The sequence below is a fragment of the Macaca fascicularis genome, chromosome 8, assembly GCF_037993035.2.
Source record: "Macaca fascicularis isolate 582-1 chromosome 8, T2T-MFA8v1.1".
In the NCBI taxonomy this organism is placed as follows: domain Eukaryota; kingdom Metazoa; phylum Chordata; class Mammalia; order Primates; family Cercopithecidae; genus Macaca; species Macaca fascicularis.
This window is the reverse complement of record NC_088382.1, coordinates 20,169,586-20,186,379: the sequence shown is the minus strand read 5'-3', so window position 1 is coordinate 20,186,379 and position 16,794 is coordinate 20,169,586. Positions and strand designations below refer to the sequence as shown.

General features: G+C 42.7%; 1 protein-coding gene and 1 long non-coding RNA gene across 6 annotated transcripts in view; one reads left to right on the top strand and one right to left on the bottom strand.

The window, feature by feature from the left end:
• Positions 1-16,794, bottom strand: part of ZDHHC2 (zDHHC palmitoyltransferase 2) — a 93,375-nt gene that overhangs the window by 57,891 nt on the left and 18,690 nt on the right. The window contains exon 1 of one of the 4 annotated variants that reach the window (XM_074000332.1): positions 12,214-13,688. The exons of 1 other annotated variant lie outside the window; for it this stretch is intronic. In XM_074000332.1, the coding sequence (XP_073856433.1) occupies positions 12,214-13,167 (954 nt within the window). In that variant the 5' untranslated portion in view covers positions 13,168-13,688. Of the gene's footprint in view, positions 1-11,652; positions 11,925-12,213; positions 13,689-16,794 lie in introns of those variants that run through there. 2 more of the 4 variants (XM_005562657.5, XM_045398989.3) reach the window with 2 other exon arrangements.
• On the top strand, positions 14,463-14,741 carry LOC141407565 (uncharacterized). Of its 2 annotated transcripts, none has more exons than XR_012417101.1 (2): positions 14,463-14,574; positions 14,707-14,741. It is a non-coding gene; the product is annotated as an uncharacterized lncRNA (long non-coding RNA). The 2 variants fall into 2 exon arrangements; XR_012417100.1 differs by having other exon boundaries at positions 14,473-14,606.

Sequence of the window (16,794 nt, the reverse complement as noted above, 5' to 3'; positions counted from 1 at the left end):
GTCTCATAAGGAACACACTACCCAGTAATGAAGGCCACCATATGGGCAACACGGGATTCTTCACAATCCCCTGCCCATCGGCTTTTCTGCTGAACCACGAAATGGCAAGATGGTAAAAACAAAAACACAAAAAATCAAAACAAACCAAAAACCTGCTGCAGTGACATTGATACATCTCATGGATACCTCTAGAGACCTTCAAATTTGGACATGTTTACAAGGGCATATATAGGTTTCTCTGGAATGACACTTCCATCAAAAATCATCTGCTCCAGAAAAACAGTATGGTGTCCTCAAAAAATTAAACACAGAATTACCAGATGACTGACCAATTCCACTCTTAGGTATCTACCAAAAGAATTTAAAGCAGGGACTCCAACAGGTATTTCTATACATTGTTCATAGCAGCATTATTCACAATAGCCAAAAAGGTAGACACAACTCAAACCACCATTAATGGATAAACAATATCTGATATACACATACCATGAAATATTATTCAGCCTTTGAAAAAATGAAATTCTCACATATGCTACTCTGAAGATATTATATAAGTGAAATAAACTAGACTCAAAAGGATAAATATTGTATGATTCCACTCGTAGGAGTGACCTGGAACAGTCGGACTCATGGAGGCAGAAAGTAGAATGGTGGCTACCAGGGGTCGGGGAGGGCAGAATGAGGGTTAGTGTTAACTGGGAGAATGAGGGTTAGTGTTAACCGCACAGCAATGCAGTTTGGGAAGATGACAAAGTTGGAAAACGGACGGTAGTGATGATCGCACAGCATTTTGAATGTACTTAATGACACTAACGTGTATACTTAAAAATGGTTAAAATGGAAATTTTTTATGTTATCGATATTTTACCACAATAAAAAATAAAATAATCATCTGCTCTAGAGCTTATTCTCAAACCACAAATTAAGTTAAAAATCAACATTATCTAAAGTTTTCTCACCTCTGGTCATTTCCATGCTGAAAAGTTTTCATTGTTGTTTAATATCTCAAAAAAATAACCGAAGTGATAAGCAGAGAAAAACAAAGCTTTGTTGAGCTGTGTATGCCTAGCTAGGCATTTCTGCGTGCTAAGTGGCTCATTCATGAGTCTCCCCAGATTATCAGTGCTTGAGATTCAAAAGAATGCCCAGCCAAAATTCCAGTCTTCCTTGACCTTTTCCAGTCAACAGGAAATAGATGAAAGAGAATGTAAAATCCTCAAACTCCAAGGGTCTTCGATAGTAGCTTGATACGTGTATCTATCTTGGATATATTGCCTTAAATCAGAGTTAAATTATATTAGGTATACTCTAAGAAAGCTGAGACAAGGAAAAAGAAAATTGAAACATATGTTAGAAGGTCTTTTTAAATCTAAAAAGGGTAACAATTTTAGCACATTAAGGGCGGGTGGGGGTTAATTATCTGAAAACTACTAAAATGGACTACAGTTATCTCTAGGAAATGCTGTTGGAGTGTTTCCTGCAAATGCATTTCACTTTTTTTTGTGGTTATTTTATAAGTACACTGGGGCAAAAATTTTACATTCTAAATTGTTCTTTTTTTTTTTTTTAACTATAGATATATGAGAATATTACTTATTCTATTACACTTATAAAGATAATTTATCTTTTAAATTTTCAAGTGAGTTCTACAATTAATTTTATCGTCTAAATTCTCATTACAGATAACATTTTAATGTCCAGAAAGAAAAAAAGGTTTTTTATTGTTATATGTGAAACCATACAAATATTACCAGCTTGTTTATAAACATCTGGATGATCAAACAGTAAAAAGCCAAAATAGATAATCCCCTCATGTAGGATTCAACATTCTTTGTTGCTTGAGATGTCCACCCTGCTCAGTTCGAACTGAACAAGTTCAGCTGGCACTCATCCTTTGATTCATCCAAGAAACATACGTCCCAAATGTTATTACGTGTTAATATTTATGTTAGGCACCCGGGCTATAAGGGTGCATAAACCCGATATGGTTACCGCTCATGAAATTTTCTGTAAATTATTTTCAGATAATAAGAAAAGTTAAGCTTGCCTAACAGAGTAAAGCCTTTTAAATTTGGATTGAATTAATTCAGATATCCCAGCAACTCGTACACTGGTATACGAGATTCTTTTTGGTAACCTTGTAAGTTACACTGAAAGTCATCAGAGTCAGTAATAAGTTCAAAACAAGGGTTCAATGTGCACACTGTTAAATTCTCAGTCCTCCCCCACTTGATGGGCCAGTACATGTGGCAATGTTGATTCCTCCCTCCTCCTTGATACCCTTTCCTCCCCAGGCTTCAGGACACCACACTCTCTCAGTTTTCCTTTCCTTCACTGGGCGCTCCTTCTCAGTCTTCTTTGATTCCTGATCCTACTCATCTCCTGAACTCTCAGTGTTGGTCATCTTTGGTCCATTTCTCTGCTCATTTGCATCCTCACATGTAGTAGAACAAATGTACCCAGTGCCAAGTCTTTAAATCCACTTATATGCCGAAGACTCCCGAATTTATTCCCGCATTCTATACCTCTCTCCCAAATGCCAACTTCATGTGTGCAACCGCTCACTCAGCATCTCTATTTCACGACAGCACTTCCATTCCAGATCTAATGCAACCCTCCACACCACCTAACTGATGCCTTCTGCATATCACCCTTTCGGTTTTTTGGGTCAAAAACAATGGAATAATTTTTTGACTCCTTTCTTTCTTACACAACTCAAATCTGTCTGTAACTTCTGCTGTTGCTACTGTAAAAATACGTCCAGAATCTGATCACCTCTCACCATTTCCAATGCCCATGCCATGGTTTGACACGATCATCGCTCACCTGGATTGATGCAGTAGCCTAGGTCCACAGCGGCCAGAAAGATCTTTTCAAATCTAAGTCGCCGCACATCACCCCTGTACTCAACACCCTGCAGTGGATTCTCATGTCACTCCAAGTAAACCCAAAGTTCTCACAGTGGCCTCTGGCCTGAGGCCCTCCAAGATCTCTGCTTTCTCCCCACATCTCTGACCTATCACCTTCTTCCCTTTCCCTTGCTTACTACACTTCAGCCAAAATGACCTCCTTGCTCTTCCTCAAACATGCTGGGCTGACCCCTGCCTCTATGCTTGTAAATCAAAGTCCCTTGGCCTGAGATACATTTCTCCACAATACCCGCATGGTTAAATCTTTCAGCTCCTTCAGTTCTCTGCTTAAATTTCATGAGTCCTTCTCCTTCTCTGGTCACCGTATTTAAAATTGAAATCTTCCTCTGGCATTCTCAGTCCTTCTTGCCCTACTTTTTGCTTTGTGTCATGCCACTGATGATCCTCTAACAAATTATCTAATGTACTTACGTTTTTTATTCGTTTTCTGTCCCCTAATAAGAAATGTAAGCTTCAACATCTGTCAATAGATATTTTTTGAACGAATAAATTAATAGGGTGTCCAGTGAATTACGGATGGTTAAAATGCATTCAGTTCTTGGATTTGTTAAAGGGCAAGTTTATGGGAGGCTACGGTGAATCACTACTCTCCTCCCTCTTTGACTGGCATACAGTTCTTTGTTCTGCATATCTTAATTTTCAGTAGGTACCAGTTCTGGAATAAGTTGCATTTTATTAAAATATGCCATAATTAAGACCTTGATTAAGTCAAACTGGTCCCTGCCCTATATCTTTTCCCATTTACTGACCTCTCTGGAGATGCCCTGGCTAATCACTAGTCATAGTTAAGTACATAAATCCCTGACTGCCTTTCTTCCTAAAACAGGTCACATGGAGTTGCCCACTTAGTAATAACTTGATCACAAATTAGCCCCTGGAATTTGGAGAAAGCTTATGACTTTCAGTTTGAGGCTCATAATTGAAATCTTTTTCATGCTCTGCAATTGGCCTCAGGTGTCCCTCATCACAGCTCCAGCTCGGCTGTTCTGGACTGGACTGTCCTTCCCACTAAAATACTGCCAACAGGCTATGTACATTACAAACACAATGCCAAATCACACCATTCCTCACACCCCTACAAATCTAGTGAAAAGCCATACTTCAATTCAGCTACTACCTCTCTGAGAGGACTCATGGGATCCAAAGGGATGAGGGATACAGTTCAGTCTGAATTTTAAGTCACCCTACTCCATACACACCCTTCAAATATGATGAAAATCCATTCACATAATGCAATAAACACAGGGACAGAATTTAATGTTATCTGTACATAAGAAAATAGGTAATCATGACAAAGCCATTCTGGTTTCCCAAATTTCTCTGAGTTATAATCACATAAAATTCTTGACACTATATGACCTTAGTTTTATAAGGATTATATCTTTTATAACATAATCATGGAGATAGACAACTACCTTGAAACTCTTTTATCATTGGAATGTTTGGTTTTAAAAGAATTAAAGTTTTTTTATTATTGTTTGGTGTACATTTTGCTGAGGAACTCCTCCGCACCGTTCTGTGCCTCTGGGGCGGCAATGCTAGGGAATAAAAGGCCTAATTAATTTAAATATGGCAGGAATGCTTAATTGTACACTTCACATGAGGAGAAACTTCAGGATACCAGAAAGAAGTACTGGCAAAGAAATAAAACCCAGCCAACTATAAAAGCACTTATTCATTTGCATTTTTAAAATGTCATCCAATCAATAACATACCTCGAATGAACTACCATTAAGGATGCACTTTAGAGTCAAGTGCTAAGGTGACAAATGCAGCATATATTTTCACTTACGAGTATCTCTCAAACAAAAATGGATTTTATAACACTTCGGGCAACTAATATTTATAACTGAATTTAAAAGTCATAGCCAGACAAAACGTCAAATTAGGAAAAATGCTACATAAATGATATAAAGTGTGATATTATCATTTTGAAAGGAAAATTCTCAAGCAATCACGTCTGGTTTCTTTACAGCTATCCTATTCTTCTTAAGAAATCAGAGCATCTACCTCCTCCTTAGCACCCTTCCTCCTACCCCCTGCCTTGATAATTTCACTCTTTTCGCTTTTGGCATTTGATTGAAACAACAATCAAGACAATTATAAAAAAATTCCCTTAAAGGAATTAGGAAAAAATTTTCAACAATTTTCTAATGGACTATTAAAAACCTCATTCAATTATTTTATGCTTTCATTATAAATTCTCTGTAGTATTTCTAAATGGCAACATGTAATAACAGAATTCCACATAATATTAAAACTGTCTTTCTAATGATCTTTGGAATATTGTTTTCCCAACAGACAGCATTAAGAATCTATGCCATATTCTAATCTGTCATTCTGCAAGTTAGACAAGACAGAATTTCTACACTCATCACGAACAGTGCTGGAGTCTCAGGGGGCCCATGAATCCATCGCTTCCTGGAGAAGAGAAGGCTGGGTGATGTGATACATCTGTCAAAACGCCGTGGTATAAATCAGCAGTATAAATTATGAAATGTAAGTATGCTTCTATTTTTCTGAGAAGGAAAATCACAAATTCTCCATCAAGATAAAAAACAAAAACAAATGAAACAAGAAAATCAATGAGGACCATCTCATGGAGAACCCCTTGCCCCCACATATACTCATCTCTTGGGGAACCCCTCGCCCCCATATATACTCATCTCATGGAGAACCCCTCGCCCCCATATATACTCATCTCTGGGATACATTTGTCTTTTTTCTCCGGCTAGCACACTTCTCACCACGGTAACGAATAAAGATCAAACACCTGAGCTCGCTGGACCATGCAGCCTGAGATGTGGGCGCAACCACCTCAGCCCTGCCAGCTGGACACTGCCCAGGCTGGAACACTGCACCCGCTGTTACTAGGTTGGGGGAGCAGTGGTGGTTCCAGTGCTCTGTGGTGACCCTGCCAGGGAAGCAGCTCTTTCCAAAGGCCGTTCCTCGGGTGTAACATCAGCTCCACTTCACCCACCTGCCCTTGGTTTCTGTCCATTTCTAAGCTAAGCTCTCCAGGCTCGCCGTGGAGTCAGAGAGTTGCATTCACGCCCAGTTTAACCTGCCAGGTCACAGGCCCTGGGCTGAGAGCAGAGTAAAAGTGGCCCGAGCATTGGGTAAGAAGCGAGGGAGCTAAAACAACCTCCTACTTCATAGCAGAGGCAAACACTGCTGCTTATAATCTTACTCTGAGGCTACGTCAACCACTAAATATATGTGGTCAGATCTGTAACTTGACTTAAAATTCACTTCTACTTAGGTGCTCCCCAAAAGCTCTTTATACCTCCCTCATTGTTTATCCTTCTCCACTGGCTCGGCAGCCCACTTACATGTCTAGAGTGAGACGTTTTGCTTTCCATTTCCGCTTTCCTACCACTCTGCTGCGGAAACGGCATCCGGAAAGGGGGCAACCCCTCTCCTCATGCCCAAGCCAGCTAGAAAGCTTTGGTTTTGGGTTTTTTCCCAGAGGTTGTGTTTTTTTTTTTCTTGGCTATTAGGAAAAGATCTCTATTAAGTTCTCTTTTAAATCATTTTTGTGGTGGGAAATGCCTGGGAAGTAAATGCTTTTGAATGAACCCTACTCAAGCCCTTAAGCAGCTGCCTTCTTTCTAAGCTCATGGAAACACACCTTCTCTAGAGACAGTTAATTATCTTGATTTAAGAAACCATCCCGTCAGCTTCTGTTTAATTACTGGAAACATTCCTGCAAGTACCAATTTAACGGCAGGGATGACATTCTTAGTAAGCAATTGCAAGCAAACTTTTCTACAATAAGCCTCAGTTTAAACTGAGGTTTGACCCCTAGATCCTGTCCTCTCACTTATTTGCATTATACAACTGAATAAGACTAGGTAGAAACCACGAGATTAATTCATTCAACATTTATTGCGCATCTGTACATGCTAAGACTGTGCTAATTGCCTTACATGTTTCTCTCTAATAGGGTTTAATAGCAAATAGTAATGCCGCATCGTCCAGTACATCAAAAGAAAAGGAAGTGTCTGACACACTAAATGGAGCCAAGAAAGCATTAAGCAGAGTCTTTTCTCTGACTCCCCTTCCGACCTGACCATTTATATTAAATTAAAACGGCAGCACAGATCAAGGGTTTGGAATACATCATATTTTATCCATTTGAATTTTTAATTTGAAGAAATGTTGAGTTTTTATCACCCTATTCACATAAATTCAAACCTTTAAAATATTCAACAATATCAAGAAAAGTCACAGAACTAATATATTTAGAATCATCATGCCCAAGGTAATAATTTCTTTTTTTTTTAATTTTTTTTTGAGACGGTCTCGCTCTGTCACCCAGGCTAAAGCGTAGTGGCGTGACCACAGCTCACTGCAGCCTCTGCCTCCCGGGTTCAAGCAATTTCTTCTGCCTCAGCTTCCCAAGCAGCTGGGACTACAGGCAGGCACCACCACACCTGGCTAATATTTGTATTTTTTGGTAGAGAAAGGGTTTCACTATGTTGGCCAGGCTGGCCTCAAACTCCTGACCTCAAGTGATCCTCCCACCTCAGCCTCCCAAAGTGCTGGGTTTACAAGTGTGAGCCACCGTGCTGGCCAACCAGTAATCACTTCTAAGGTGATTTGGGCATTAAATGTTTTACATGCATCAGTTTTCTATGGATGTGCCTTATATTCCCCTTTACACTATTTTAACATTTAAAACAGTTGGCAAAACCAAGTAATGGCAAAAACTACGATTACTTTTGCATCAACCTAATAGAACATCTGTATTCCCAGGATCTACTGCCTGTCCTTTTTTGTAAAAAATGCTTCATTGTCCTACACAGTTTTTAAAGTAATAGTTTAAGTATCAGGAATATCAAGATATTAATAATATAAAGTGACACTTTAAATCAATAACAAGAATACATACGTTCTTCTGTGCAACTCAAATTCATTTCATGGTGGAAAACAATCGAGAGCCCCAGCAGACTCTATCCTGGAGCCTGCAGTGGCCTTGAATGAATGGAAGGTCATAACTTCACAGAATCCAAGTGGGAGGCTTTATGTATTTTGTTTTTAGGGATGTTTGTTTGCTTGTTTGTTTAAAGGAATGAAAACATGGCTGCGTATCTCTCAAACGGATCCCTAGGTATTATAATTACTGTGGAATATAATAGGCTGCAATCATTGCTGAGGGATGTTTATTAATAAAGACAGCAAAACTGTGAGTAAAACCTCAACAGCCCAGTGGTCTAACTTCCAACGTACTCCAAAGCTCAGCAAACTATTGCCCAAGGGCCAAGGTTGGCCAAATATTTTTGTTGAATAAAAGCCACGCCCATTTGTTAAAGTTTGTTCTATGGCCGCTCTCTACAATAGTAGAGCTGAGTGACTGGAACAGAGAACATATGGCTTGCAAAGCCAAAAATATTTACTATATAGCCCCAAACTACAAAGCCCTTTAAAACTCTGAAATTGTGTAAAGACTGCTGGCTTATTTGCAGAGCTCTGTCAACTCTTTGTAAACAATAATAAAGTTAAAAAGAGATGCTGAATAACTTCATTGGGCTGAGAGATTTGGAGAGGGGTTTGTTGGGAAAAGGAGACATCTGGATATCCACATCACAGCAGCTAAAGTCATAGTTGACACCGCCGCTAGGTAACTTGGAGGAAGAACATTGAACTTGTGGCAACTGTGGAATTTAGTTTTAACTCTTTCATTTAAAAATAAAGGAGGGATTAGCCTGGATGACCTTTAAGCTTTTCAATCTTCATGATTGTTTAAAATGATGTAACTAAAACCATACGCAAACTCAGAACCATGTGAGTGCAACATCATAATAAATGTCCCATAGCACCTGCCTAAGGAGCAGGAAAGTAATACATTTTAGAAAAATGGGAATTGAACTGGTTACACAAGGGTATGTGGAAGTTTCTTGGGTACTACTGACACTTTTCAGTAAATTTGAAATAAAGAAAATGGTATGAAATACTTAAAACAATTTAAACGTTAGCACTTAAAAGGGGAAACTTCAGTGCCCTTCTTCAAGTAAAGTTAACACAGCGGCAGCCCTAAGGGATCTGTGAAAACATACCCAAACCATGTCATGTGCTGACTGAATGGCACTGGGAAAGATGCAGACCACCCTCACTCCCTCCCATAGCGCATCCTGAAGTTCCCCTTACAAATGTTACCTTCGAGTTTATCTTACTTGATGGAAATCAACCTCCTATCTAAAGAGAGCAAAGACAGTTAAGACACAAAAGAAGCCAGCAGTGGAAAGAGGGACTAGAGGGACAGGGGAGAGGGAAAAGGAGTGGTAAGGGAAGGAAAGGATGGAGGGGGAGGAGTACAAATAGAAGAGCCTTGTTAATCAACAAACAAGATAAACGTGGTCCAAAGGATTAGCAGTAGAACTCTCTTTTGTGATCTTTTCTTTGGCAGAATAGGAAGCTGACTTAACCAAAAATACTTGACTCTCACACAATATATGTACATCCCATATATTTTACATATACACATATTCCACAAAGAGCGGTTATTTTTATGAAATACAAACACTAAGCAAAAATTATGCTAACTGAAAAAGTGCCTAGAGAGCCACATACATCCACGTTGTTAAATATAGAAACTAACTGTAATGAGAATCATTATCTCCAGTTTCCAAGGATACCAGGATAAGCACTACTCCTAAATTGCAGTTCATTCAGCAAAGGGCACAGAATAATTTATATTCAGGGTCATCCCTAGCTGAGAGCAGATGTGGAAGGAGGACCAGGGTAAATCACCTTGTTTCTTCTATTCCATTTGCTACCTCATCCAGCTCCCAGCACCCGACCCCCACACTCTGGTCCCAACCTTGGCCAATGTTTTATGCAAGACATTTGGAAAATCTGCTTGTAAATGGCAACTTCCAAGAGGAAAAGAATCTTCAAAAGGCAGGGCAGTCCGAGATGTGATTAATGCTGGGGGTGGGGTGGGGGCTGGTATTTCCATTTGCTTTGTCTGTGAAAAGGAAAGGAGGCTGGTTTTGTGTGTCAGTCACACTAGTCGCCATCTTTCCCAGTGCCTATGAGGAAACTGTACAGTTAATTTCAACTTCCCACTCAACCAAGGCTATGCAAAGCTTACCACTCATAAACTGCCACGGTCTCTAGAATCAAATTCAGCTTCAACTTGTTCTTCCTTCTTAGACTCTAGGATCTGGATCTTTCATAACAATTACTTTTTGTTTCTACAGCAATAAACATATAAAAGCTACTTTCTGAAAACCTAGGAGCTATTGCCTCTGAATCATTTATTTGTTTATTCAAGACCACTTACTGTTGCTTTCAATGTCGCAGGCATTGCGCCAGGCCAGGCAGACAGGCACTGCGCCAGGCAGGCAGGGACAAGAAGTGATAGGTAAGGTATCAATAATAGGCCATGACAATTAGGCAGTTTTAAAAGAAGCATTCTTCCTCTTAGTCAAATCGTCACTTACTGGAATAGTGATGTGGATTTTATGGACACTCGAGATTTGTCTTATATTCATGGAAAGTACATATAAACACATGATTCATATATAATAGCAATTTTCCATTTCTTTCCTTCTCCATCACCTGTCTACCCAATATAATAGTAAGGCCTGCCATGTAGCACCTCAGCTAGGAGCAGACATCCTTCTAACGGGCAGAAAAGCTCTCTCTCCCTTCAAATGCTTCCTCTAAATGGACATGAGACACTGCCAAGATAAGCGTCTTAGCTTAATGTGATAATACAGGAGAATAAGCTATTTTGATAATGAAGCCCTTCTAGCATGTCCCTTCTTTGCAGGTTATAATGATACTGTTCACTGTCTTTAAGAGGATGAAGGAATGAAATACAACAAGGTTCCCAACAGTTATGTAACATATACAGTCTATCTCAATAAGGCAAGCTATTTCAATATTAACAGTCAATACAAAATTTACCACACGTCCTTTCCTATATATTTTAGATGACTTGACGACCACATACCTAAATGCATTCTCATGATGATGCCTGTACAGCCTCATCTTTTCCTAACAGACTCAAGGTTTTTTTGGATTATTAAGCTTGTTTCTAAATCCCTTAAAGTAATAATAGCAAATTGCAAAGCTATCAAAACCATATAAAATAAAAGTTAGTCTCGGTTCTCTTAAAACTTACATCAGTGATTATTTTGATGTATCATTATGACACTTTCTCACAAGGAGCAACATTTTGAGGTCAGATAGCTTCAGACAAGATTTTATGTCTGAATCTTGAGGCTTTGAAAATGCTGAGGTTGTGAAGATTCAATATAATAGGCCAATATTTAATCTTTTCCCTTGTCCCACCCAAAGCTAGCGCTTGGTAGGGCAAAAACATAGACACTTGGTTAGGTGGAGCACCAAACACAGAAAGCATTCACAAGTCACTGTCAGAAACGTCATTCTCTGCTTTAACATCTTTTTCTGATAACCCAGACCAGTTTTCATAAAACCTCTGTAGGTAGAAACCAGCTTACATTAAGTGACATCATTGTACTCCCTACTTGTGCATAATAATCAACTTTTTAAAAAAATTTAATCTTCAGCATTAGAAGTATCCTACCCACCAATTCAGGAACCTAGAACTCGGACTGGAGCCACCTGGCTCTCTGGATGTAAAAAACCTCAGACGATCACCTCTTTTTTTCTCTCCCTACTGTTCAAACAACTAAATTATGGTTTAGTGTGATGCACATGTCCTCAAAAATACTTTCTAGTAGCTCACCTCCTCCACATCCTTTTTAACTAGAAAAGTGTCCAACTGGCAATCCTCAAATCATAAAAGCAGCAAAAACGCCCGAGCGCTGTCACAAATTTTTAACGAGTGGATTGACGCCAACCAGCAAGGGATCCAGCTCCGCCGCCGAGGCCAGCACCCCCGCGCGGGTCTGGCGCAGCTCGGGGCCGGGCCCAGCTCGGAGCCCTTCGGCCCCCGGCTCACCTCGCCGGCCTCGGCCTCCCCTGTCCACCGCGGTCCTGGGGACCGTCCGCCCCTCTAGGGGGTGTGGCCGGGGCGGCGGCGGTGAGCGGAAGGCGGCGGGAGGCTCGGCGGCGAGTGCGGGGCGGAGGCGACACCGTAACCCGAGAGTCGGGGCGGGGGGGAGGGCGAGGGGCGTGCGCGTGGAAGAAGCTGCCCGAGGCTGCTTTCGGCAGCGGAGCCGGCGGGACGCGGCAGGTTGGCGGCGCCAGGGGCGCATCCGGGGGGCGAGAGCGGAGGCGCGGCTGAGCGTCCCGGGACCGTCGGGGTGGGCTGAGCTGAGGGCGCCGCGGCGGGGGGCACACTCACCGATGCACAGCTGGATGGCGTAGGCGTAGTAGGACCAGCCGAGCAGGAGGGTGATGAACACCACCGGGATCCAGTACAGCACCCGCCGGCACCGCCGCCTGGCGCTGCTGCCCGGGCCCGAGGGCGCCATCTTCCAGCCGCATCCACCTGCCCAGCTCCGCCGCCGCCCGCGGGCCTGGCTCCGGGGCGGGCTGGGCGCGCCCGGCACCCCTGCCTGGACGGGCTCCTGGGCGGCGGCGGGGTGCGCTGCGGCCACTGCCGCCGCCGTGGCGCTAACTCCCCATCCCGCAGCCCCGAGCCGGCGCCGCGGACTCCCGGCTCCTCAGCCCGGCGGAGGCGGCGGCTGCGAGCTGAGGACGAGGAGGCGGAGGGGGGCGGCGAGGCGGCGGCGTCGGGAGGCTGTGCTCCGCCCCCGCCGTTCCCCGCCGCCCGGCCGCCTCCCCTGGCGTGGCCGGCTGCGCCCTCGGGCGGGCTCTGCGGGGATCCGGGGCCCTCGCTCGGGCCACCTCGGGGGCTCCCACCGTGGCCCCGCCGCCTCCGGCTCGGCCTCTGGATTCCGGGGAGGCGGCGGCTGCTCGGCGCTGGCCCCCGGGGCGGAAGGGGCAGCGGCGGCCCCTCCCCAGGCGCCTGGCACTCGGGGCAGTTGGGTCGCGGGCGCTGCTGCGCTTGGCGCAGGGCTGGGGTCGGAGGCGAGGCCGGCGGAGCAGCTGCTGCGCGCGGGACCTGCCGCGACCCAGGCGCCCTGAGAAAGTCTGCAGCGCGGAGGCCCGCGTCCCCGCAGCCGGCGTGGAAACCTCGCGCTTCAACTTGCGGGTCCCTGGGAGCCCGCGGGGGCCGCGAGGAGCCTCCCTTTACTACTCGGGCTTTTGGGGGGAAGCAGAAATGCACAGCGAAGAGGGGGTGCCGAGCCGGCGTCTGGCATGGGAGGGGCTGTGGAGAGCGAGGAAGAAGCATATTTGGTTGTGAATCCAGGCACCTCTGGAGTTAGAAACACAAGTTCTTTGCTCTGAGAATGTTGATTCTTTGGATAAGTGATTGAGTGACTGTGACAGGGGCCGTTCCCACTGTCCCCTCCCTGGAGTACGGTGGTTCCTTCCACCAAGTATTTATTCTTTTCCTCAACCCGCTCGTCACTACTTTCGTGGTGGCAATTCCAAACTTAGCAGATAGCTTATTCCAAAGCGGTTCCCAAAAAACACCGTAAGGGAACCTAAAGGTAGCCCAAACCTCTGATTTTACGATTCATGAAATGGAAAATAGACAAATGCCTACTTTGCTTTTCCTTCATCTGATTATGAACGCACCTGATCCCACAGGGAAACACTTCAATCAATGAGTGTATGTAAATTATGTGCATCACTACTATACATAATAGGCACAATTTTTCTTAACATTAGTGAATATGTGTATTTACACCACACAGCAACCATAGTGAATGAAATTACTTCTTATTCATGTATAGAAGTTAAAAAAAAAAAAACTGATTTACATGAATTCAGTCAAAGAAATTTAGCTCTGGTGTCTGCGATTATCTTTCTGTGACTGGATTACACAACAAGCTAATCTCTCCTGAAATAGCTACTACGTTACACACACACTCCACATCTCTTTCCATTTCTCTTCAAAAATGCATAGAAAATGCCAGTCAAGTTTCTATGGGACTTTAAATAATTGAGAGACATTATGTCCCAGTGAATCACTTGATTTTGCTTTAGCATTTGATATTCTCTTTGGGTATTCTGTATATTAATATGAAAATATAACTTCTCTGGATGCCTTAATGTTTTTCATGGATATGAATCCTGTGTTCCCCCAAGTCAAAAGAGAGTAAAAAACAGGAATTAAAAGTTCCTCCTGGGACTGAAAGACCCTCACAAAGAGAAGCAAATCAGTGATTGAAGGTCAATAGAGACGATCAAAGAACGAAAAGGAAGGGGTCGGATTTTTCATACTGGAAACAGTGGAGAAATTGCAAATAGTGCCTCTGTAGATCCTGAATGCGACAATGCCCTGTGCTCTTCCTCCTCTCACAGTCTTACAGGCTTTTGAAATCGGAAACGGAATAGCATTCTGCCCAGTTTTCACATCTTCTACCCTTTTGGAAAAGTATGCAGATACCATATCTTTGAAGGAGCTACATTTTTATTACTCATCTAAGATGTTGTTTAATTGTTCCTATTTGTAATAAATATTTGGGAAATATTTTCAACCTTTTCTGTTATTGCCATTTTAAGGATACTACTTTTACTGGGTTTTTCAAGCTCTCTTATCTTAAAACAACAAAAAAAGGATGGAGTAGGAAGAAACATCTCCAAAGCCACAAGATAGCAGGATTGATCTCTGCGTAGTCTCTAATTAGGCGTAAGCACGCATGCACAAATGTAAGCTCTTTGGTGAGTAGCCAGTCTCTAGATACTGGGCTTTGATGAGAGTGGAAAGGTAACTTTTATCTTGAGGTATAGAGAGCCTTTGATTTATTTTCTTTTTCTTTAGGACTTTACATCAACAACAACAACAAAAAAAAATAATTTGAAGGTTGTAGACAAGAAGAAACTTCGCTAGAGACTTACTCTTTAGAAATACAGAAGATTCAACTCACAAATTTTAATTTAGATGTTTAATAAGCATAAGAAATTGTACGTTTCATGTATAACTGTGATTAAACTGATATGACCATTTATGAAAAATAAAGCCAGCCACAGCAAAAGAGGAAGAAGGCAACGCTAAGGAAAAGAAGAGGCGAGCGGACAGCCAGGCAAGAAGGAGGGTGAGGGGAGTGACTGAGAACGGGAGAAAGGCTCTTGCTGGGTTCACCCAGTCCCTAATGACCATGACTCCATCCTCACTAGGCCTCCGCCTGTATGCTCCTTGCACTCAGGGGTCTAGCAACGTCATTCAACTCTCACAATTCCAGAACTGGTCCTGCCCCATGAAGGAATCTTTTTTTGTTTTTTTTTGTTTTTGTTTTTGTTTTTTGAGACGGAGTCTTGCACTGTTGCCTGGGCTGGAGGGCAATGGCGCGATCTCAACTTATTGCAACCTCCGCCTCCCGGGTTCAAGCAATTCTCCTGCCTCAGCCTCCCAAGTAGCTGGGATTAGAGGTGCCTGCCACCATGCCCAGCGAATTTTTTGTATTTTTAGTAGAGACGGATTTTCACTATGTTGGTCAGACTGGTCTCCAACTCCTGACCTTGTGATCCGCCCGCCTCGGCATCTCAAAGCGTTGGAATTACAGGCATGAGCCACCGTGCCCAGCCCAGGAATCTTAAACGTCCCTCCTCTCCCTGCAGCCCAGTCCCCCAAATTCTTGAGTTCCCAAACCTCAAGTCTACCTTACTTTCATGATTAACACTGTTAATCTTCCTTCTGCTTCCAGATCCAGATGAACATTTTAACATAGTCCCTTGCATAGTATGAATCAAACATAGCATGCTAGCCAAGCCCAAGAAGGCATGGACGCACCCGCTTCTAGAGAGCACAGATCCCCCTGAATGTCGCCTACACCAACCTCATCTCAACCTTTTCAGCCAAACCACCTACCAGAAACTTTATTAGGACACTGCTTGATATTTACTCCTTCCTTTTGGGAGGGTTCTTAGAAGGCAACATTGCAACAAGAATTTATCTTTTAAATATGAGGTCAGTCGTATTAGTCTCATGTATATGAGACGTTGAGTGTCTTGATTTTGCTAAGAGGGTATGATACTTCACAAACACTTCAAGGAGTTCTAAATCTTACAAGGATTGGAAGCAATGAAGCTGAGGTCTGGATCTATGTCTTATTTATTCATGGCTCTCCCATCCTTACTAGAGTGGTCTGCATAAATACTGATAGATTCTCTTTCATTATTTTCTCAAACTTAATCTTATCACTCTTTTAGGGGAGAAGAGCTCTTTAGAAGCCAGCAATCCATGACATCAGTGACTCCAGTGTCAATGTGCATGTTTATAATAGTGGTCAAAACATTCTCTATGGGAGAATAATAGCATGACTAAACCACATTGTGTTTCTGGAGATAATGTAAAATAAAAGGAATCGTGCTTAGGGAATGTAGGAATGAAGTAATGCTTAGATATATTTTGGCTCTCAGAGATTTATGTTTGCAATTCAGCTGTAATTATACTGAATAAAATGGGAGATAATTTCAAAAGCCTCAGGATGTCTCTGTATACAGTTGATTGGGTCGAAACATTGGGAAAATGTAAAGTGGAGCAAACTGTTCCTGGCAAACCTGCCTTTCAGGCACACTGGGGCTTCCACGGTAGCATTAATGTGTCCTGCCACTAGATGGCAGGCACACACTAAGCAGTGCCGCACTCTTCACCTATGCTCCATAGATTTCAATAGTATCAACCGTTAGCTTAAGCAAGGCAATTATAAATGTGAATTATAACTTCATGACCAATTATAAATCATTGTAACTAATTATAATTATGTTGTAATTGGCCAGGCCCGGTGGCTCACGCCTGTAATCCCAGCACTTTGGGAGGCCAAGCGGGGCAGATCACCTAAGGTCAGGAGTTTGAGACCGGCCTGGCCAACATGGTGAAACCCCATTTCTACTAAAAATACAGAAAATT